The sequence below is a fragment of the Arxiozyma heterogenica genome (assembly GCF_036370985.1).
Source record: "Arxiozyma heterogenica strain weizmannii chromosome Unknown scaffold_20, whole genome shotgun sequence".
Lineage (NCBI taxonomy): Eukaryota > Fungi > Ascomycota > Saccharomycetes > Saccharomycetales > Saccharomycetaceae > Arxiozyma > Arxiozyma heterogenica.
In genome coordinates, this window is record NW_027042673.1 from 159,833 (window position 1) to 183,131 (window position 23,299).

At 29.7% G+C, this 23,299-nt stretch overlaps 11 protein-coding genes and 1 non-coding gene across 12 annotated transcripts; 8 read left to right on the forward strand and 4 right to left on the reverse strand.

The window, feature by feature from the left end:
- Positions 1–966: 966 nt before the first annotated feature.
- Positions 967–2,610, forward strand: PEX28 (Pex28p; the record flags this gene model as incomplete). Its single annotated transcript, XM_064858940.1, has 1 exon — positions 967–2,610. One exon carries the CDS (start codon positions 967–969, stop codon positions 2,608–2,610), a length of 1,644 nt encoding a protein of 547 aa, XP_064714156.1.
- Positions 2,611–2,882: 272 nt separating this feature from the next.
- On the reverse strand, positions 2,883–4,481 carry MTC6 (Mtc6p; the record flags this gene model as incomplete). Its single annotated transcript, XM_064858941.1, has 1 exon — positions 2,883–4,481. The coding sequence occupies one exon, from the start codon at positions 4,479–4,481 to the stop codon at positions 2,883–2,885; it is 1,599 nt and encodes a 532-aa protein (XP_064714157.1).
- Positions 4,482–5,207: 726 nt separating this feature from the next.
- SPO12 (Spo12p) lies at positions 5,208–5,522 on the forward strand (the record flags this gene model as incomplete). The annotated part of the gene is made up of 1 exon (XM_064858942.1): positions 5,208–5,522. One exon carries the CDS (start codon positions 5,208–5,210, stop codon positions 5,520–5,522), a length of 315 nt encoding a protein of 104 aa, XP_064714158.1.
- A 34-nt stretch (positions 5,523–5,556) lies between these two features.
- SPO16 (Spo16p) lies at positions 5,557–6,219 on the reverse strand (the record flags this gene model as incomplete). Its single annotated transcript, XM_064858943.1, has 1 exon — positions 5,557–6,219. The coding sequence occupies one exon, from the start codon at positions 6,217–6,219 to the stop codon at positions 5,557–5,559; it is 663 nt and encodes a 220-aa protein (XP_064714159.1).
- A 1,150-nt stretch (positions 6,220–7,369) lies between these two features.
- Positions 7,370–10,381, forward strand: RTT107 (Rtt107p; the record flags this gene model as incomplete). The annotated part of the gene is made up of 1 exon (XM_064858944.1): positions 7,370–10,381. One exon carries the CDS (start codon positions 7,370–7,372, stop codon positions 10,379–10,381), a length of 3,012 nt encoding a protein of 1,003 aa, XP_064714160.1.
- A 509-nt stretch (positions 10,382–10,890) lies between these two features.
- PWA37_002372 (uncharacterized protein) lies at positions 10,891–11,448 on the forward strand (the record flags this gene model as incomplete). Its single annotated transcript, XM_064858945.1, has 1 exon — positions 10,891–11,448. One exon carries the CDS (start codon positions 10,891–10,893, stop codon positions 11,446–11,448), a length of 558 nt encoding a protein of 185 aa, XP_064714161.1.
- Positions 11,449–11,871: 423 nt separating this feature from the next.
- On the forward strand, positions 11,872–13,467 carry TDA11 (Tda11p; the record flags this gene model as incomplete). The annotated part of the gene is made up of 1 exon (XM_064858946.1): positions 11,872–13,467. The coding sequence occupies one exon, from the start codon at positions 11,872–11,874 to the stop codon at positions 13,465–13,467; it is 1,596 nt and encodes a 531-aa protein (XP_064714162.1).
- Positions 13,468–13,613: 146 nt separating this feature from the next.
- PWA37_002374 (uncharacterized protein) lies at positions 13,614–15,254 on the reverse strand (the record flags this gene model as incomplete). The annotated part of the gene is made up of 1 exon (XM_064858947.1): positions 13,614–15,254. One exon carries the CDS (start codon positions 15,252–15,254, stop codon positions 13,614–13,616), a length of 1,641 nt encoding a protein of 546 aa, XP_064714163.1.
- Positions 15,255–17,177: 1,923 nt separating this feature from the next.
- On the forward strand, positions 17,178–17,249 carry PWA37_002375. The gene has a single exon. It is a non-coding gene; the product is annotated as a tRNA-His (tRNA).
- Positions 17,250–18,570: 1,321 nt separating this feature from the next.
- On the forward strand, positions 18,571–18,966 carry MPC2 (mitochondrial pyruvate carrier; the record flags this gene model as incomplete). Its single annotated transcript, XM_064858948.1, has 1 exon — positions 18,571–18,966. The coding sequence occupies one exon, from the start codon at positions 18,571–18,573 to the stop codon at positions 18,964–18,966; it is 396 nt and encodes a 131-aa protein (XP_064714164.1).
- Positions 18,967–19,118: 152 nt separating this feature from the next.
- BRF1 (transcription factor TFIIIB subunit BRF1) lies at positions 19,119–21,461 on the reverse strand (the record flags this gene model as incomplete). Its single annotated transcript, XM_064858949.1, has 1 exon — positions 19,119–21,461. One exon carries the CDS (start codon positions 21,459–21,461, stop codon positions 19,119–19,121), a length of 2,343 nt encoding a protein of 780 aa, XP_064714165.1.
- A 1,074-nt stretch (positions 21,462–22,535) lies between these two features.
- Positions 22,536–23,288, forward strand: SOL3 (6-phosphogluconolactonase SOL3; the record flags this gene model as incomplete). Its single annotated transcript, XM_064858950.1, has 1 exon — positions 22,536–23,288. The coding sequence occupies one exon, from the start codon at positions 22,536–22,538 to the stop codon at positions 23,286–23,288; it is 753 nt and encodes a 250-aa protein (XP_064714166.1).
- Between the last annotated feature and the right edge of the window lie 11 nt (positions 23,289–23,299).

Here is a 23,299-nt window from a genome sequence, read left to right on the forward strand (position 1 = left end):
TGTTTTACAGAGGGGGGTATAGTCTTGTCTATTTTATAACGAACGGATATTAATTAATAATGAAAAGTAGGAGAGGGGGGAGTTATGAAGTTTACCAAATTTTGTTAAAGCGTGAATATTATTTAATTTTACTATAAAAAAAAACAAAAAATTGTTCTTATGTTATAATAGACTAATAAGCAAAACTAAAATATAATGCACTATTAGAAATCTCTATCTAAAGATGTTTCTCTTTTAAAAAGAAACAAATATTTGATTTTCTTAATTTTATGATTATTCAAACTTTCGCTTTGCTTAAATTCTTGAAAGAAAAAATGGTATTAATCAGAAGGCTATATTCTCAAATATCACACAGAGTAGGTATAGGAAGAGGAAGTGTTGTAACGTCTTCAATAAGAGACCATAATCATTTGATGAAAGTTTTTGACCGGCTGTCTTGGATGTAATTTCTTTATGTTCTTTCTTTCTCGAGAAGATCCGATAACACCTCCCCACAAAAAAAAAAATAAAAATAAAAAAATAAAAAACAGAAGAATAAAAAATTCGAACAACATTGTTTAAGTTTTTTTTTTTGAAGCGCGAAAACGCGAAAATAATTGAAGTAAAAAACTAAATAAGCCTTAAATACAAAAACTTTTAAGTAGGGTTTGAATTTTAAAAAAAAGATATTCTGGTTAATAAAAACTCTTTTAGTTAGGGTTGTTCAAATTTTTGTTCTTTTTCTCCTAATTGGAAATTAAAGAATAGTCATTAATATAAAGCAAGGCAAAAAAAAAAAAAAAAACAGAAAATAAGGAAAAATAAGAAAATAAAGCATTGAATTTTGGGTGATAATATTAATTAAATGGTTCCAATATATGGAAGAATAATCCTAGCAATATCAAACTAGGTGGAAACAGCGGAAGGTCTTATTATATTTAGACCTCGGAAAACTTATTTATATATATTACTATTGTGAGTGATATTATGACAGAAAATGTAAATGAAAAAACTGCTGCTGCGAAAGACAAGGGAATTATCCGGAAATTTTTGGAAAATAAATATGATCAATTATTGAATTCTATATTAGATGTCACTGAAGATCAAATTGTTTTAAAATCTAAACTAGCTCATTCTGACGTAGCAGAAAATCAAATAGATAGAAAACAGAAGAGAAAATTAAACCACATAGATAATTTGTTGCTAGATAGGGAAATTGAAGGGTTAAATTATTTCACAGAACAACAAACTGTAGTATCCAACCCCACAATTAATAACAAAGAACTTATTTATCATGCAATATCCACTTTTATAAATGCATCTATTGATAAGATAAGATTAGATAGAATGACAAAATCATTTTCATTGCCAGCAACACAAGAGAAAAATGACACTTCTATAGACACTATCTTGGAGAATGATACTTTCCTTGATATATTTATGGAGAGATTATTATCTAGAATTATAAGAGATAAGTTACCCGAAAGAGAACATATAACTGAGAAAGAAACTTCACATAAAGAAAAACATGCTCAATTGGTATCCCCATCTATTTTAGCATCAAACTTGGGGAAAATGTCCAAACAATTAAATAGTATTTTTGAATTTCAAGATTCATTTATTAGATTATTAACTTGGAAAACTCCTTCCTATACTATCTTAACTTTACTTATAATTTCATTAATCCTTTTCCATCCATTATACTTAATTCTATTACCCATACTATATATTGCATATGGACTTATTACACCAAGTTACACTCAAAAACATAATTTGAGAAACTTCGATTACCATTTAAAGAAACAATATGGTAAATCTTTATTAGAGGTAATTTCATCTGGTGGCAAGCCAGTAGCATGTACATCAAATCCATTTAAAGATCAGATAAATGATCCTATTGAAGATCTTAATCTAGTAGATTGGGAAGATTCCAACTCTGGATTAAAATTTATTACTACTATTCGAGATTTTCAAAATATGACAACAAATCTATTAGCATTGACAAATTCAATATCTAAATTTATATATGAAACTGCATCATTTAAGGACGAAAGGAAAACCACTATTTTATTTCTAAAATGTATAGTGAGTTATATTTTATTCAAGGTTTTTTCTTCATGGATAAACTGGCCGCTCTTTTTCAGTTGCTTGATTTGGTTATTTTTTATGAGTTTGAATCCAAAATGGAGATCAAAGTTTAAGTATGCTGTAGGGTTGATACAGCAGAGATCTACTACAAAAAAAAATAATTTGGAAACTGTAGGTCAGAAAAATGAGATTGGTAATATCATTATTGATACTACTCCTCAAATAAAAGAGATTGAAATATTTGAAATTTATAGAAAGGGGCTTATCCCAGGTGAATGGAAGTTTTTTTTATATTCTAATAATGTTTTCGACTATAATGATCAGTATAGAAAAGCTCAAAAATCACCACCCGGTGTTAAAACTTTAGACGAATTGTATCCACCGAAGACCTGGAAATTTGATAACAATTCTACATGGAATATTGATAAGAATGTTCAGGAGTGGGCATATTACAGGGGACTCCTAGATTTGGAGATTGACAAAGAATTTTTATGTGATAATATGTTTAAAAGACGTAGGCTAACCAGAAAAGTGTTGAAGTAGTTGAGAACAAAAAACAATCAATGTGAAAATCGTTTTTGTTTTTTAGTAGTGGTACTGATGATGAATTATATATTCTTTTATAATAATTTATAAAATAATAATATTGATGAGAGATGCAAATATTGTTGAAATTGCAATGTTTTTACTTAATAAAAATTTGCATTAAATGCAGAACAAAATATTACTGAGAGAAAGAAAAAGAAAAGGAGAAAGAAGACATGTAGTAGAATTAATGAAAAAAAGAATGCATATTATTTTTTTGTCTTGTTCTGTCATGATGGCACACCTTCAAATTCAGATTTTGATACTTGACTGACAATAGTTCTCCAGTTTTTACGATTATCATGAATTGGTATTGTTAACAAACTTAAATAAAATACAGCTACCAATAATAAAAAGGATACAATGGAAATTGGTAAAATCATCTCTAAAAAATTTCTAGTTGAAATTTCGCTACGGTATGGACACATTGTATTTTCACCAATTACCCAACAATTGCTGACGGAAATAGAATTTAAATTGATCCAAAATTCTTTTTCATCATAAAACGAGAAATCAGAATTATTAAGATAAAAACTTAATGAAAGACTCTCTAACGGAGTGATAGGTAATGAGAAGTTATAACCATCAGGACATGGCGAATTAATGTTATCATCAAAGTGGAAAAAGGACATTTCTGATGAAGTCACAAGCCAATCATCATTAGTATTATCCTTTTTACATAGTCCACTTAATTTATTGTAACAATCTCCAACATACCATGTTAATGTGGAGTTTGAACTTAGGTATTTTATCTTGGCACAATTATATATTTTGATCGAATCCTTACCCATTAATAATTTCGAGTTGGAAAGTCTTGGTTCATTATTCGCCCATGTCCAAACAATACTAGGGATGATCAACTTAACAATGGTTGTAATATTTGAAATATCATACGGGTTTGATATAATAGGTGATAAACCACAATCAATACATTTTGTAATATTTGTTGGTGTGAATTGTGAATTAAGAAATCTCCATGAAATTTTTTGCATTTGATTAATTTCACTATTAGTTCGAGGGCATGGTAAAGTAGAATACATTGTTTCGTAATGTAAAGTTTCGCCAGGAAAAATATAAGGATTTTCGGTAAGGTTTAATTGGGAAGTTATTTCAGCAATTATTAATCTATTGTTATTTGTGAATAAAAATTCTTGTGCTGTTGGCCATCTTGGAATCTTCGTAATGGAAAAATTTGCATATTGATGTGACAAGAAATCTTTGGGAGTAAAAATGTAATTAGACCCTAAATAAGTATCGAAAAGATGTGTCATATTAGTAGTATTGCTGGAATTTGAGTTTATTGTCACATTGGTGTTATTTTGAATATTAAGTAAAAGCACTTGAATATTTGCCGATAAATCATAATGACTCTCTATCAGAAATTGTTGTAAAATAGTTAAATATTGCTGAAAGGTTATATTTGTCTCTACTATCATCCAAGTATTATTTCTAATCTCTAAATCTAGTACCATAGTTTGTAAACCTGTATTAAATAAGGATGATAAATTATTGAGGAGTGCCTCGGTTTCATTTACTTTGAACAATTTTGAGCTATACTGTTCATTGACTTCATTTATTCTATCTATACTTTCTTGGTTGAATAATACTTTTCTCAAGTCTACTCCAACATAAGGTATCTGATCAATTGTTATGTTTCTCATAATATCACGTTGTGATCTGATAGCATTTTGTCTTTGGACAGAGATTGATGGCCATGCTTCCTCATTGAAGAAATTGGTGATACTTGTTGCTGAACAGCATCGTATTATGACAGTGTGAAGAAACAATATCCAAAATTGGATGATAATCAACCAAGTTGATTTTGCCATTATATTCTTTTTTTTATTATTTATATTATTATGATTATGAAAAGAATGAAATGTTTATATGAAATTCTGAAAGACAATATATTATTGTTATTCTTCTGTTTTAAATATTGATGAGCAAATATGAAAGTTTAACAGCTGTATGAAAATGGCAGAACTCTAACAACTCATTGGAATGACAAAGTAAAGAATATTACAACCTGCTGTGGTAGTTGTTCAAAAGTTAGTAGCATTTATTAAGTTTCAAGTAGACCTTCAGCTCTTATCCATCCAGTTTATCCTATTTTATGTTATATTATTTTCTGTAGAGAAGTTAGGGTTAGACGTAAAAAAATAGGGTAATTGTCCTAAACCTTAATTGGAGGTTACAAATTTCCTGTTTGGGTTGCTATTTACATGTTATCCCAAAAGGGTAATGTTAGTATATCTCATTTACCTAATCAAGTAATAATTACAATGCATTACTTTGTAGATCAGCCCATCGAGGGAGAGTGAAACGGAGGAGTAAAACATAACTAAGATAGAGTAAGTATATATATATATATATATATATATAGCACTGAATATATTTGAGCTGGAAGTTTTAATATATATTTAATATGCTTAACTGAAAAGAAATATTGGCTTGATTGTTACTTCTTTTACTAAGGAGACACTTTTAGAAGGATCGAAATATATTGTATTTGGGAATTTATAAAAATATAGGTAGAGGTAATCAAAATAATAATAATGGTGAAAGAACAGGCAGTGTCAAAATGTAATGATAATCTAAAAGAATCTGAAAAAGATAAATTAAGAAATAGTGATAAAAAGGTTATTATTAATGATATTAAAGCCAAATGCAAACCGTTTTATTCACTTCATAAATCTATATATAATACGAAAAATTCTCAAAGAATAAGTAGACAACGAATAAAATATTACAAATCACCTACAGATAAACTGTTGTCACCATGTTCCAGGAAACTAGATAGTTATAGATCTAAATGTATTGTAGCAAAATCAACTCCTATGAAATTATCCTTTAGTTCTGGTACTGAATGAAAGCTATATAATTATTAAATATGCTTGATATTTTTTAACAATGCAATTGATTAAGTAGATCACCTAAATTATTGCAATTTAATAAAAGTTGTTCTATTTCTCTTTCATTCAAATTGTTTTCCTGGAATAATTGCATCAATAAGTTTTTCACAAAATATTCATCATCTAAATAGGTCTCATTGGATCCATCAGTAGAAAAAAAATCATGTTGAAAGTTAATAGAATCTGATAGATTTTTGATCCATTTGCTTAAATTTACGTTGTTTTCAATATAATCTTGTCTCTCTATCATGGATTGTTCGGTGATATAAATATGATACGGTGAATTAATAACTTTAGTAGGGGGAAATAACGTAATTCGATCAAGAATCATATACCAATTATGTAATGGAATAATTAATTTAGATAAGTTTAAATTTATTATAATTGAAGTTTCAGGATGTATACTAATAAGTATATCTTTAAGAATACAAAACATTTCATTTTGTGCAACTTTAAATAATCTATTTTGAATCTTTGTTTTATAAAACTCGTCCCTTGGATTGTCCAATTTTTTATTTTGTTTAGTTTCATTTATAATGATTTGCAGTTGTGTTGAAAGTAAGGATGTGTTAATATCAACCACTAAAATTTTTGGATTTAAATTATCCTGAACGATTTTATCATTTTTTAAATAGATCTTCCTGGTAATTTCCATCTTATGATAAAACAAAAAAGAATTGGTTTCGCCGATATTATATAATATCTTATCTGTACCTCTCTCTTAGTCCACCCATATTAATCTATTCAATTGAAAAGCAAGGCTGTACATGCATGTATATGTAGGTATGTAGGTGGGTAGATCTGGTCATAACAGTTATTCAAGAGAAGAAAGAAAGAAAAAAAAAAAGGGGGGGGAGGAGAGGAGATAAATGTGATAGTTTTTGTAATACAGCTGTTAGATTATAGAGCAACAAAATAATAGTAGGATAAAGTAATATATTTTAAAGCGCTAATAATAATATTAGTATGATATCATAATAGTATTTTATTCAAGAAGGTACATAGTGAAACAAAGATGAAAGGTTGAGAGACATTTAGAGCGCGGTGCTAGTTGACACCATTATAAAGGGTTTATAAACTTTAATTATATGGAGATACATTAGGATATTAAATAAATATGGTATCCCAACTTTTAATGATGAACTAATAGCTTTACAAAATGTATTTCTAACAGTATCCTGTATGCAACCTATTGGTGTATATATTTATAATGTGTAATTACATGTTTTAATAATTTGTGTTCTGAGGCTTTGGAATATCTACGGTTATAATATGTTTATAACACCCCCATTCTCGGTTTCAAGTCAATACAGTTATACATATATTGAAAGACCGAGAGATTATACATATGTACAGAAAAATTAGATAGATTCAGGTATGAATGTAGATAGAGATATTATGGCTTTATTTAGCAAAATGTTATTATTCATAACTGCAACGCGAAAATAATGAAAAGAAAGACACGTAAAAATCGATGAGATGCGCAAGTGTGGAAAAAAGAGGGGGGGGGAAGATTACCACTGGAAAGGTCCGAAGTTTCTTACACCAGGTTAATCCATCTTAAGGCATCGTAGAATATCGATGTCGTCTAGTAATATTGGTTCAAAAGTATCCTGTACAACGTTCTTTACGAATTATCGGCTGTCTTAAGATTATTTTCTGAACATAGTCTTATATTTTCAGTACTATTTTCTTTTTTTTTCTATTTTTTCACTTTTTGATAAATAAAGACAGGAAGATAATGTTTTTATGAAGAAAAATAATTTGTAAATATTCACATCCACTTGTTTGATTGTGATTCAATTATGCCATCAAATTTGTTTCGTTGCTTTAATTTTCTTGTAATAGAAGATGATAAAGAAAATAAGGACAATTTACAAGAGGTCACTAATCTTTTAAAGGATTTCGAATACAACAATATTTATTGTTTCCATGTGAAAAATTCACCTAATCTAAATAATTATAATTCTATTAAAAAATTTTTTATAAAAGAATATAACTATAAAAGTATTCATTTCATTATATCAAATAATGTGGATTTTCTATTTTATCAAGTTGCTGCTTTTGATTATTTGATTCCTATAGTGTCTCTCCAATGGATTGAACAATGTATTAGCAGAAACCATCTGTTAAGAACTTTAAATTTCTCTCCTGATCCAAAACATCTCTTAAAGGATACCACTATATATATAGTTAGGAACCCAACCATGACACACACGGATTATAGATTTTATTCCGAGATTGTGACGGCATTAGGTGGTGTTTGTTTAGATGTATTAACTAATAAAGTGACTCACATTATATCTATTTCATGTTTCGATCCAAATATGGTAAAAATATATCCAATGATTAAAAATATAGGGAACACTAAAATTGTGTATCCTACATGGCTTTTGGAATGTTTCAAAACATCTAAATATGCAGATGAAAGTAAACATAAGGTCGATATGGCTATAAATGATGATAACGATAACGACACTAGGATAAATATTAGTTATACACGTATTGACGAACGATTTGAAGATCTATGGGAAGATTTGGAAAATTCCTCTGAGCTTTGCTCACAGTCAATAAAGAAAAAATACCTTGAAGGTCATACCTTTATAATAGATCTAGATTTGTCTCTATCTTCCAAAATTTATAAATTTTTGATCCAGTTGATCAAGTTTTATGGTGGGAACTTTGTACCTTATATTAAACTTGATGATATAGAAAGTAATAAAAATATTGATTGTTTTATTGGCGAATCAATTAACACGAAAAGTTTTGAGTTGTGTAAAAAAAAAGGTATCTATACGGGTAACATAATATGGTTTTTCAATATTTGGTTGTTTGAAACATTAATTGATCCAAAAAAAAAGATGATTTGGAGTCCATTTAAATCTAAACTTTTTAAATCAAAAGATTTGATTCTAAGTCATACTAATTATTTTGGTCAGGAAAGGATATACATTCAAAAATTAACGGAGATTTTAGGAGGTATTACCACAACATCTTTATCTTCCCAAAATACACATCTTTTAGTTAAAATTCCCTTTGGTAAAAAATACTTAAATGCTACTACAAAAAAACCAAATTGTAAAGTGATTAATCATATTTGGTTGGAAAAATGTTATTTGGAGGGGGTTATTCTTGATACTGACCAAGATTTATTTAAAGATTTTGATATCTGTCAAAAAGGTTTATCTTATTTTTTAAATCAAATAGGTAATGATGACAATTCACATGAAGCGGACAAAGATGAGGAGAATGCTTCAAAAGTGTATGAATTATTTGAAAAGAATAACATAACTAATGATACTTTTTCATCAGGTGAAGAGACTGATATTGGATTTTCAACAGCTAATGAAAATCAAATTAATCCTTTATTTAATTATATGTCAATAGACCGAAAGGAAAATGTTGATACGAAGGAAGATGGATTAAATTTAAATAAGTTAAATAGCAAGAGTGGGTTTCAAAGTGAAAAGGATAATCTTGAATCAAACCAAGTGGAAAGCTCATTACAAAATAAAAAGGATAATAAGGTTGAGACAGAAGAGGATAAATATCAAGAATTATTTGGTTCATTATCTGAACCACCTACAAATTTTAATACAAACAGCATTAATGATACCGAACAAATTATTGATAATAATGATATAAGTAGTAACAATAATATTGATTCAAATAATAGTGGGATGTCACATACACCTTTGGTGTCTAAACAATCATTCATAAGTGAGGATAAGATTTCACGAGCAGATAGGGATATGATAGTTAATGAGATAGATAAATTAACCAACAATGAAAATAAATTATCAAAAACTCTGGATAAATCATTGACACAACCAACAGATGATATTCTTGAACAATATAATCCTACAGAGACATCATCTAGAAGGCGAGCAGCCAGAGCAAAAGCAGAAAAAAGATTGCATGAAGACATCGAATCATTGAATGAATTTGAAAGGAACAAAAAAAAGAAGAGGATTGGAGATCTGTTACCAAGTGAAATTGAAAAATTAGAGCATATAAAAGAGTTGAAGAATAAAGCTAAAGAGGTTGTTTTATCTATGAAGGAATTATCTCATGAGAGTAACAAAGAAGAAACATTAAAGAAGTTGAAACACTCTTATAATGTTAAAGCATTTGTTACTGGTTGTCACGATGATATAAATGAACTGGATAAAGAAATTTTATCACTTATGGGGATCCAAATCACTGAAGATTATAAATCAAAGTTGAACTGTATTATTGCACCAAAGAAACTTCGTACAGTAAAGTTTTTCAATGGATTAAGTTTTCATCCATTAGAATATATATTAACTCCAGAATTTATTACAAAAATACTTGAATATGTTCATCATAAAGAAAATCCAGTGGGTGTTATAAAATGTGAGGATTTCAGATTACAAGAAATAGATAATGAAATCTTGGAAAAGACAAAATTAAATAGTAAATTATTTGAGAGAGCTTATATAGCAAACGTTAATATAACATCAGATGTCACTGGTGGGATTGAAACGATTTCATCAATTCTTATGAATCATGGGATTAAGAAGGTTCAAAGGATAGGAAAAAGTCCATTATTGGTTAACAATCATTCCCATAAAAGAATTATTTTGAAAAGGGGGAAAGCCATACATCCACCCAGATGCGTTATTATAGCTGGTTCAAATTCTAATGTACGTAAACTGAAGAAACGATGGAGCACTATGAATAATGACAATATGGATGGATTGCTCGTTGTCACTTGGGATTGGTGTGTACAAAGTATTTTCCAATTGGACGTCGACTATAATGAAAAAAAAGATGTTTTATACAGTTCCTTATAAAAACACACAATATATAAATATAGATAGATATCCGAGTTAATAAACTCATAAAGTACTGATTCATAGAAAGAAATATAATGTACTATTTGCTTTGAGTATGTACCGTACAAGATGAGTGATTATTTGTTTACTTTCCTTGTGTTTTCGTTCTGCACCGGTTTATGTTTTCTTTTATTCTTCTGTTGTATTGCTGTCGTGTTTTATACAGACTTTGGTTGTAAAAAAAATAAAAGTGAGTTTCAGGATGGTAAGGCGCTACCGTTTGGTTTCAGGCCTGTGCCTTTTTTCTTTTCTTTTTTTTATCAATATTTGGGCGGCTAAAAATAAAATAATATTCATATCTTGAAAGTTAAAGAACAATTTATTAAAGTCTACATGCAGACAATTCTTCTATTAGTTTAGAAAAGTATATAAGACTGTATATTTGTTTGGGAATTATAAGAAAGATAGCAAAATACAGAGATTTGCAGAAGTAATAGGAAAAAGAAAAAGAGAAAAAAAAGAAGAAAATGAATAGTAAAGATGATGTACAGAGAGAAGAAATTGTGCCAATATGTGTATTTTGTAGAAAATATAATATTTCGAATAAAAGAGCCATGTCTATTGGCATTGATAATTCAAGTATTGAGGCAATGACAGAGCAAGAGTTTGAAAAAATTCTTTTCTTATGTAAAGAAATGGAAAAAGAGGAAAACGCAACTACATTTGTTTCTGAAACCGATGATACATCTGTTTTAGATTGTTTATCTATGGAAACAACTAAATTCAAGGCAAAACGTCCTTTAAAATCACTATTCCAGGAAGATTTCCAGAAAAATGGGTTCTCAAAAGACGACTGGAAACGGTCAAAACTTGGTGATTGTGTATATTCAAATATAGAAAACAAATATCAACTGAATAATACTTTACTGTATTCCGATATTACACTCTCAGAAGCATGCTTTGAATTATTAGAATCATCTGTTCCTCCGAACAATAATAAAAGCAATATGAAGCTTTTAATCTCAGATGACGTTGAAGAGCAGGAAGGTGTAACGCAGACTTTACTTTACACTAGTGAGTTGTGAATAACTTAAAACCTAGCCATTCGAGGGTAAAAACATATTTGGATAATACATGTTCAGGAAATAGAGTGCTGTAAAGGGGAAAAAATATCTGTACGTTCTATTTTTTGTTTGTTTATACCGATAATATAGACATATTTTTATATGACGAGATTTGTTAAATCGAAAAATATCACTAAAAATAACAGAGGTCGAAAAAGAAAAAAAAGGAAAAAAAAAAAAGAAAAATACCATAATAAAAATAGTTTGTGTTTGATTTGTTGAGGCTGGAAATATAAAGAAACCTCACTGTATCGCGCTTAAAATAAATACCATGTCGTATGGTAAAAGGCTAATACCAAGAACTCCTCGTTTCCTCTGTAGTTTATCAATTATATTTTCAACATCACATTTAATGTAGATTATGCATATTTTATTGTCAAAGAAATGAATCAATTTGATAGATTTATAGAAGAGACTGAACAAAAATTTAACATTGATACAAGCTCTAGAAAAACTTCAATAAACTTAATTCATCGTACTGAAAAATGTAAAAGAAGTAATAGTAATAATAGCATGAAACCTATTAATAATAACTATAGTATCTGCTCTACTGTAACTACTCAATCTGAGCCTCGGGATTCTGTAATATTGAATTCAGAAGGTTCCAGCATTAGTAATAGTAGTGGTAATAGTACCAAATCTATTCTAGTTCAAAAGCCATTAACACCAGTAAGAATTAATAATTTATGTGATCAACCGTTAAACAATAATGAGTCTGAAAAGTATATACGATATAGCATAGCTCAGGATACCGTTGATACAAACACTTTACAACCTGGTAATCAAAATGATCACGGATTAAGGGTAGTCTCATCTTCAAAGTCAGTAATTAGTAAAAGAAGATCATTAATACAGCCTATAATAGTACATAATGATGATAACCATAAGAAGAATATTTCAGGTGGTAGTATAGATATAAATCAAAATTCTCTTAAAAATATAGAAAGAGCTGTTGCAAATGAAAATTTGACTCTATCTTCAACTGATTTTAATATTACTAATAATTGTATTGAAAATTCAAATATTTTTTCCTCCCTAGTTGATAATAACAATGTTGATGACTTACTAAAAAATTTGGCCAATAAAGAATTAGAATTATTGGAAAGTAAGAGAAATATAGAGGAATTGAAAAGAAAGTTGTTACATCATGAGAAATTATATGAACAACAATATGATGACTTGAAAAAATTAAAGGCTGAGGTATCCAGACATATAAGTGATAACTCCATGATGAATATCGACAGTTCAAATATTTCGACCAAGAAGGGATCACCAGTTAGAAGGGAAATAATCCAATTTACTCCAGAGAAGCTTTCTCCTGTTATAAAAAAACAACCTGATGATATAAATATTAATAAAGCAGAGCCATCAATTAGTCCCCTAGCTGTAAAGAAAAGAAATGGTACAAAGATTAATATCCAAAGAGACACAACAAGAAAAAATTTATCAGATATGACAAAACATTCACACACTGCTGTAATTAAATTAAATCCTGTGGATTATAATCCGCCTAAAAAATCACAAAATAGAAATGAATCAATGTGGTCTAAACCGTTTGCACTTTTTAACCAATTTGATCAGCTATTACAAACTGAATTAGAAAAGTCTTTGAATTGGGATAATGGAACAGAGAATGCGTCAAGTTTTATTGAAGAGACAGATAAAGAGGAGTCTAGTGAGATAGTACGATCCGATCTTGATACTAAGAATACTGGGTATAAATCAAATCCAAATGATTATTTACATAAACAATCAGCAATTGATAGTCGCCAGTTACAATCTAGTGGCCAGTCTTTGACCAGAAGTGTATCTACATCGCTATGGGGGTTTGTTAATGATGTGAAAGAAGGTTTACTAGGTACTTATGAACTTGTGGATGATGATAAAAGTAGTTCACAAGACACCACCAATATGAAAGAGTTTAACACAACGAGAAAAAACGATCAAGTAAATAGATCTGTTGAAATGGCATATATTTAGTATATAATATATAAATTTAATAGAATATTAATGTTCGTTAAAAGTAGATATTGGACTTATATCCCATTTATTTTTTTTCTATTTTATAGCTTATCATTATTTTTGTTTGTTGTTTGAATAGGATAACAATTGGTATATTATTACAATCATAAATCTATTAAACTTATACTATTATAGATCTGTGGTTGTTGTTGTGTCTGTGTTAGATATTGTGAAGTTGTTAATTGGTTGACTTGTCCATTGGCCTGTATTTGTTGTCCTTGGGGGTTATTGACCAAAGAAAACGGATTATTAGAAACATTGTTTGGAACTTTATTGTTAACTTCATTATTAGACTCAGTATAGTTTGTTTTGGAGAATGGATTAATTTCTTGTCTCGATTGAATTTCTTTCTCTATATTATTTAATGCAAATGGATTGTTTGATCCAGTTGGTAGTGGAGGTATTTGTTCTGGAACAAAAGTTGGGACATTTTGAGTATTAGTCATATTTGAAGTAACTATTTGTTGTGAAGTAGATGTCATGGTTGGAATGATAGTAGGTACTTGAGTCATAGTCGTCGATATAGATGGGACTATAGAGATAGGGTCCTGTTGAGGTAGGACGGGCATCGATGAAGCTGTGTATAGGTTTGGTTGTACCGATGGTGTTGGAAGCACTTGAATTGGTTGTTGTATCGTTTGTGGAGTTGATTGCATTACAAAGGGATTATTTGTTATTTGTTGGGGGATAAATGACATTTGATTTTCTGCTGTCATAAATGGATTATGCGATTGTGAACCTGTTTGTGGTGGTAACAAAATGTGTTGATTTGCTAGTTGTTGCTCTAATAGAGCTTTCTGTTTTCTAATCTCTTCTAATCTCTGTTGAGCAAAAGTTGATGCCGATGAAAGTGCACCACTACTAGCGATACCAGTTGGGACAGTGGTTGTGGTTGCAGTTGTTGAGTCTTGATTAAAAGTGTTGTGAGTTCTATTATCTTCTGCTAGATGATCTTGTAAAGATTTGACTAACTTAGTTGTGATATGTTTGATGATTGGAATTCTAAGACCCACATTTTTTGCTGTTTTCAAGTATTTGACAACAATATCAGTAAGAGTCACGAATCTTTTATATAACTGTAAAGTAGTATCTGCTTCTGAATGAGATAATTCAAAAAACGATTCTAAAAGAGTAATAATTCCTTCATTTAAGGCATTATATAAGGGTAAAAGATCATAGACTAATAATTTAAATGAATATAAAAATAATTCATTTGATAATTCATAGGAAGTAAACCTTACTTTAATTAAAGCTTCCACTTGTAATTCCAACGAGTCGACTTGATCCAATGCAGATTGTATAGATTCATGGTTGTTGTTATCTATGACAATTCTCAAGGTTTTATAATCTTCTTTAACAAAATCTTTTTTTGTCTTTGAAAATTCTTGAGTTCGAACTTTTAAATAATTCGAATACTTCTGCAATAACTTAACATCACCAGAATGTGTGCTCTGTGACATTAAATTATTGTTAATATGGAAAAATTGGTCAGCATGATAAGATTCAGATAAATAATCCAAAGCTACTTGTTTTTCACCATCTCTGATTAGAAGATGTAAGATAATCAAGGCTTTATAAACGACCGTCCATGCAGAATCGTTGATTCTAGGTTGTAATGCATCCATAATTTCTTGAAAATCACCTGACTGAGTAGTACCTAATAGGATTGGGTCGATGTACTTGCTCTTTGGTGGAGCCATTTTAATCTTTGTGGCCCCCTTAACTAGTTTAACATAAGTAGTCATTTTAGAATGGCAATAATTGAAAGCAAACTTGAAATATAGACAAAGGAGATGTTAATATTAAATAATCACAACAGAAGTTGGTGTTTATCAGTAATAATAACTAGAAGGAATAGGAGAAAAGAAAAGTAAAAGATAAATAAATAAATATAAGTGAAAGTAGATGTGGAAAGAAAAAAACAGGCTGGTATCTTAAGGAAGGAAGGAAGGATGTGGTTACGGTGATATCATATAGGATATCACTCTAATAACAATAATAAATGAGCTATGTCTCCTTATACATATATATATCTATATATATATATCCTTGTGTTAACCCACCAATAGTTTAGTTTAGTTTAATATAGGTGCTTGTTCCACATGTACATTAATTGTTGGCTTGAAAACAATTACTATTCTTCTATTGATGTTAAATATTTCTGTTATCTACCGATTTGAATTTTAAAAATACGAAATATTATTTTGCACGGCAATGGCAAAAAAAATGAATAAGCCCTAGCTTTATTAATTAGGGTTCTGTCGTGTCAAATCCTTTGGGCAGAAAATTTTGGTGACAACACATTTTTTTTCATAAAGAGAGAGGTTATTGTACAATATAGAATGATTCCATTGGTTATCCAGTATCTAGATATTTAACTGTAGTATTTGTGGAGTTAATTTGTACAGTTATTTTAGGTTCAATAAAAGTGGTTGTTGTTATTTTTGTTTATTCTCTATTAACCAAAATTTTGTACATTTTCTGTTTTAACTTGTACATATATATATATATAGTGGGTATATAGTATGGGTATATTTTAAATTAGAAGATAATACATAAGCTTTTATTCTTTCCTTTATGATTATTTTTTTTTGACTGGAGTTGTGGCATTTTCTTCATTAAAATAATAATAATAATAATACAAATAGATAAATATTGAAGTATTAAAATAAATCACAACTAATTTTAAGAATAATTAAAATAAATATTATATATTAATATTCAAACATAATTATTTTTGAGTTAATATTGTTGGAAACAAAAAAAAATTTTTAGTAAATTATTTCTCACTTAATAATAAGGTCTCATAGAATATAAATGAAACCAAAAAGGTATATGGCAGTTTGTTAGCTCCTAATAAGTTCTGCAAAGAGAAAACAAGAAGAATATCTATTTTGAGTATAAAAAATAAAAGATGATAATATATGGAGTTAACATTTCATTTTCATTTTTCATTTTGGTTTTTATATTTATTTTTTGGATACTTTTTGTACCATTTTATTATTTTTATCTCTTGGAGAAAGATATTTTTTTTTTTTTAAAAAAGCTGTAAGCTTAGAAATATATAATTGGTAGACTGACAATGAGTTATACATCTTTGGAAAATAGTCGCCTAAAACAAGATCAATGCACAATGTTCTTGAAAAGTAATAGATTTTATATCTAATTCTGTTATGACTTAAATATTAAGTAGCTCAGTATTGAGGAGTAGCGCCTTTAGTTATTAAATAAATAGCATACATTTTCAATGTTATATTAATATTGTTGGAATTTGGAGCCTTCTGCGTCCATGGTAATGGTAGACATCGTTAAGTTATAGATGCTTTTTTATTTTATACTAAATACATGTATATACTTATTATATAGTGTATACAGTATAAATTCTTTTATTTACTTTGATTCTTCTTTTAAAGTTTTTCCTTTCTCTTCAAATCTCTGAAAAATACTGTTGGTGAAAAATAAAATGTCTTCCTGATATTATGGTACATCCGTGCACCACATAATATACAGAAAAATTAATTAAAAATAATTCTTATGGTAATGACAGTAATAAACTCTTATTCTCCAATACTAATTAAAACTATAGATAGTTCTAGATCCACTTAGAATCTTATGTAATCTTGATGGTAATGAGTTTGTTATTCCACGGTAGGCAGCAAGAATATGTAGCCATCTTAGTATAGTGGTTAGTACACATCGTTGTGGCCGATGAAACCCTGGTTCGATTCCAGGAGGTGGCATTTTCTTTTTGCAGTTCTGTAATATCCCTGATATTACTGTTTAGGGTTTTGTTTAGAAAAATGAGGGTTGACGATATCTTTCTAAACTTTCCTTTTTGGCAAAATTTTACAAACATACATAAAAACAGGAGTAACCAACATAAGTACAAGAGTGCAACCAAGAAGAACAACAACCAAGCAACGAATAAGAATAAGAAACAGGGAACAAAAAAAGTATTACATAAGTTTAGATATATAGTATATAAATGTATACTATTAGGTTATCTTAGATTAGGGATATAGATATATAGATATATAGGAATATTACATCTAGAGATATAGAAAGAGTCTATATCTTATATCTATCCAAGTGAAATATTATTGAGATTTCAACAAGATTAACTGTTATCAGAAACACATAATCTTAGGGTTATCGCAAGTTCTGTTATCATTATGGAGATAGTAGTACCACAGTATATATCGCAACAACCATATGGGCGAGTCTAGTAATGTTATTGCATGAAAGAGAGTGATATGTATGTAGTTTAATTTGGTATTTTATTTTTACAAACAAAATAAAAGATAGGACCATAATTACGGGGTTGGGTTACACAAATCACGTGAAATCATGTGATTAAAGCTCTGAATAAAATAGAATACAGAAAAGAGACATGGCTCTATTAACATAAAGAGGTGTGATAACATATATATAGGTAAATAGATCTGATTGGTTATGTTGCTCTTTGAAATATTCCTACAATGTGGAGCGAGAAAAAAAGTAGGGTTCTGTTAGTTAACCCTAACGGTGAAATTAGGGTTATATTTTTTTTCTTTTTTTTTTGACTTCGGTATAAAATGACTCACTTTAACAGGAGAGAAAAAAATTTTTTTTTTATTTTGGCGTGGGCTTTGCCTACAGGAATTGAATATGATTCAAGGTGACATTAAATGATTATTTTCTATATACGAAAGGAGTTTGTTGTTCCAAGCATTTGCACAGGTCATTTCACCCATCTGCTTATATATGCATATTAATATCAATTCTTGCAAATACCGGTTACTGTCTTTGTTTTATTATTGAACGTAATAATTCAACAAAAGTGAAAGATAACAACCATAGATAAATAAATAAATAAACATTTTTGTTCTCCCTTCCCTAACCTTCTAACTCAGTTTGTAATTACTATTTAATAATCCATCTGAAACGGATACCTACAAACGAGTTGATTGTTTACCTGACAGAACAAAAGAAAAGCAACAACAGCAAAGAATAGAAAATAAAAAAGCCTATTATTTACCTATATTCGTATCGCTACTTAGCCTAGCATATACATACAAATTCATGTCAAGTGCTTACGCTTTCAAGAGATTCTGGTCTAGCCCGACTGGTCCAAAGACTGTTCACTTTTGGGCTCCCACTTTAAAATGGGGTCTTGCATTGGCTGGTCTCTCAGATATAAGTAGACCAGTGGAAAATATATCCGGTGCACAAAACTTGTCTTTAATTGCTACATCCGCAATTTGGACTCGTTGGTCTTTTGTTATTAAACCACAGAATTACTTATTGGCTGCTGTTAATTCTGCTATCGGTTTGATTTCTTCTTATCATTTACTAAGAATTGTCGATTACAGAATACGGAATGGTGATACCGTTTCACAAGCAATTAATTACATTATCAATGGCCCTTCTCAACGGGAAAATCCTTTAAATGATAATAAACATACCAATACTATCTGATATATATATATATATATATATGTATGTATTAATGTATGTATGCTTATAAGAATACATAATTATTATCAATGTTATTATTGTTATTTGCATGGTTGTTCTGTTTTCCTTTCTTTTTTTTCCTTTGCTGTTTTTTTAGTGTAGTTCTCTAAGTTTTATCCAAATAGGCCATCGATTGCATCATAATTGATCTTCTTCGAGAAACTTGCACGTTGCAACATAGTTTTCACACTGTCTGCTGCCGTGAAATCACCTTTAGCTTCTGCTATACGTAATGCTTCTTGTAAACTAGTACGGTCTGTACCCATCGTATCTGATATACCTAATTGGGCCATCATATTTTGGTCTAGGCCTTCTGTCTTTATTCTCTTTCTTCTAGATCCGCCACGTTTACGTCTTTTATTCGTAGTTGTATTACCTGCTATAAGGTCCGCTTCTTCTTTTAGTCTCTTGTTTTCTTGTTCCAATAAATATTCTTCGTTTATGCCTATCCATATTCTTTCCTTTAATTTAGATGTTTCTTCATCTAATAAAACAGATTCTATCTCTTCATCATCCACATCTGATAAATTCTCTGGATCATCACTAACTTTAGTTAAATATTCCTCTGTCTTTGGTAATAAATGCAAATTCTTGGGTCTATAGGGATCTTTTTCTAATGAATAGCCATCAATTGCATCTTGAAACTTGACTTCTCGAAAATTACGACCTTTCTTCTTTAACTTTTCTCTCCTCTTTCTTTTCTCTTCGTCCCTATGTCTTCTTTTCTCTTCTTGCTCTCTTTTCCTTTGAGCTATCTTCTCTTTCTTTTTTTCATATTCATCATTTGACCCCTCTGTCTTGTCCTCCTCCTCCTCTTCTTCTTCTTCCACACTCTTTTCTTCTTCCGATTCACTCTCACTTTGATCAAGAGCTCTTCCTATCTCGTCTTCGTTTTCACTGTTACTCTCAAAATCATAACTGTCATCATGGATATTATATTCTATAATTTCAATAAATTTTTTCTTTGTTAATCTTCTACTTCTTCTTAACGGTACGGGAGATGAATCATTTACCACATTATTTTCTATATAGTCTTCTTCTTTTGATTTTTTCTTTTTCTTCCTTCTCCTATTACTGATTTCATTTCTTTTTGGTTTAATTTTTTCAGTATCTTTCTTTTTCTTTTTCTTTGTTTCTTCTTCTTCTTCTACTACTACTACTTTAGTACTAATACTATCTGTATCTTTATCTTTATCCTCTGTCTCATCGTCAGGAGTATTTACATTACTATTTTGCTTTTTTTGTTCTTCTTCATTTTCCTCATCATCTTCTCTTTTATCATTTAATTTATTTTTGTTTTCATGTAAGTCTGTATCATCAATACCATTGGACGCCCTCATTCTATTAAAATCTTTTTTTCTCTTTTCAGAGAACCTTTTCAAGTAAAATAATAGTTCCTTTGACGATAATTCTTGTGCAGATAACAGCTGGCATAAAATTGGATTTTTATTTAATGCTTCCTCACTCGTCTCATTGACTTCATTACGTTTGATTTGGTCTTTAATCTTTTTTTCTTTTTTACGATTCTTAATAAATGATGGAGGTCTTGCATTTGGATCCTTTATTATACTATCATTATTATCAATATTATTGTTATCGTTTTCACTTTCTGTAACCTCTCTGAATTCTTTAACGGATAATTTTCCAGCTCTTGTTGCTTTGAATTCATTTAATCTTTCTTGTAAAGTCTCTTCAGCTACGTGTGACACTGCCACAATTTCAGAATGGGTTCTTCTTAAATTATTCATACGACATGCTAATAAAACACATGCACCTGCAATCCCTGCAGGTCTACGCCCTTCAAACATCCATTCATCAGACATTTTTTGTGCTAATTTGACTGCATCTTTAACTACTTTAATTTTTTTATCACCGAGATCCAATTTTTCGGCAAAATGCTGTATAAAGATAGACGGATCAGCTAATGGTAAATTAGTAATATGTAGTCGTTTAACCATTTTCAAAAAAGTGGCGCCTATTGAGTACACACTAACTTGTAATCTTGAAGAGAAATCAATTAACATGTGATGTGTTTTTTCCTTACGGCATGCCACATAAAGACAGGATGCTATTATGTTCTGTGATCTTCTACCTTGAACGAAATTATTGGCTAGAGCCAGCTTATACCATTGGAAAGCAGCATCAGTTATATAATCTGGAATGTTTAGGGCATGAGATACGGCTCTTAACTTTCTCCTTGCATTGTTCAAAGTGGCTTCTCTTGATTCCAAAGCACTTGAACCACCATGTGACATAAAGGAAGCATGTGCTTGACCGGCACCGATAAAAGAACCTTGTACTATGGCAGCACCAGATGAAGTTTCACCAAAAGTGACCTCAGAGACAATTGGATTATCTTCGGAGACGACACCACAATTTTTACAGACCAAATCATTGTTTGCATTTGAAAGATCTCTTTCGAATTCTGTACTTTTACAGACCTTACAAACAGGCATATTTTATATTATTTTGTGTTATTTTATGTGATGTTATTGCTTATTAATAGCAAATTCAGATAAATAAATAGGTTGAGAGAGAAACAAACTAATTCAATGATTCTAATAATATTTTTCCTTTATTTTCTTCCGTGGCACTGCCATTCAATGATGTATGTGATATGATAGTAGAATACAATTGATTTAAGATGATCTTCTAAACCTTTTAACAATTACTATTAAAATGAAAAAAAAAGGAAAAAAAAATAAAAAAAATCAAATGTTGAAAACGCGTAAACCCACAGAATTTGGAGGAGGAAGCAAAAAAATAAAACGTAATTTAACAAGAATTCCGTATCCCGCCGCATGCGGAAACAACCCGTGAATAACCGTCCAGTGCCCCAACGGATTTTACGGCGGTAATACAAATCCTTGGCGGATTATGCCACGGAAAAGTAACGGAAATGCAGCGAAACCTGGCAAAAGTGGGTGAGGTTTTTCATTTCATGTTACACATAATACTATTCCTCTCTTATTAAGTAGCAGATAAGAAGGGCATTTAATTATGTCCAGTTTCAAATGATAATATATATATATATATGTATGTATGTATGTATGTATTACATTCTTTTATCATACATAAAGTTCTCCTGTAATGACACATGGATAACATGACAGATGTCGTGTATAGTGGTACCGTTATCAATAGCTATGATCAATAAAATAAGGTTAGTCTGTTTTCCAACGATTTTTCCTACAGACCAACCTCTACAATATTTAGGGCATTGAATAAAAATAGTATTTTTTTCCTTTTTTTTTTTTGTTTTTTTGCTCTTTTGGTTTTTCTGTATTTGGTCATATTGTAATACTGTTGAGATTTCGAAAATACTACAAATGAGATTATTCATTTTATGCTTAATAAGTATATCTTAACATGATTCTTATTTAAACCTTTGCATCTTTGCATGGATAAGTGTATTTGTTTCTCTTTGTGTCTTTGTGCCTTGCACCAATCATACACAATTTAGCTGTTCTATATACTAATTGTCAAAAATAAAAACAAAAACAAAAGAAGAAAAAGTCAATAAAATAATAATGGTCACCGTTTACGTTCATTCGGAAGCTGATAATTTACCAGAAAAGTTAGGTCAGTACATATTAAATCAACAAAATAAGACATTATCTAGATCGAACACTTTTAAGATTGCTATCAGTGGTGGTTCATTAATTAATGTATTGCGTCTCGGATTAATTGAGAATAAAAACATATCATCAAAAATTAAGTGGGATCATTGGGAAATTTATTTTGTCGACGAAAGAATCGTCCCATTGAATCACCCAGATAGTAACTATGGGGCATTCAAAGTTGCTGTCTTAGATAATTTAACAAACAGCAAATTACCCAAGGTTTTCCCAATAAATGAATCCTTGATTAATAACAATAACAAATCTTCACATATAAAAATTGCAGAAGATTACGAAAAACTTTTACCTAAACAATTAGATTCTTTATTATTGGGCTGTGGTCCAGATGGTCACACTTGTTCTTTATTCCCTGGTTTGAAACACAAATATTTATTGGAAGAACAAACTAAAAGAGTCATGTGGTGCCACGATTCTCCAAAACCACCTAGTGATAGAATTACAATTACCTTACCCGTCCTAAATGATTCAGTAGAGATTGCATTTGTAACTGAAGGCGAATCCAAACAATCAATCATGCATGAAATTTTTGACTTAAAAGATCTTAATTTACCAACTGCTTTAATTAACGCCCTGTATGGTGATAAAGTTACTTGGTTTGTCAATGATAAAGCCTTCGCCAAAGTTGAAAACAAAGATATTTAAACCAATAAATG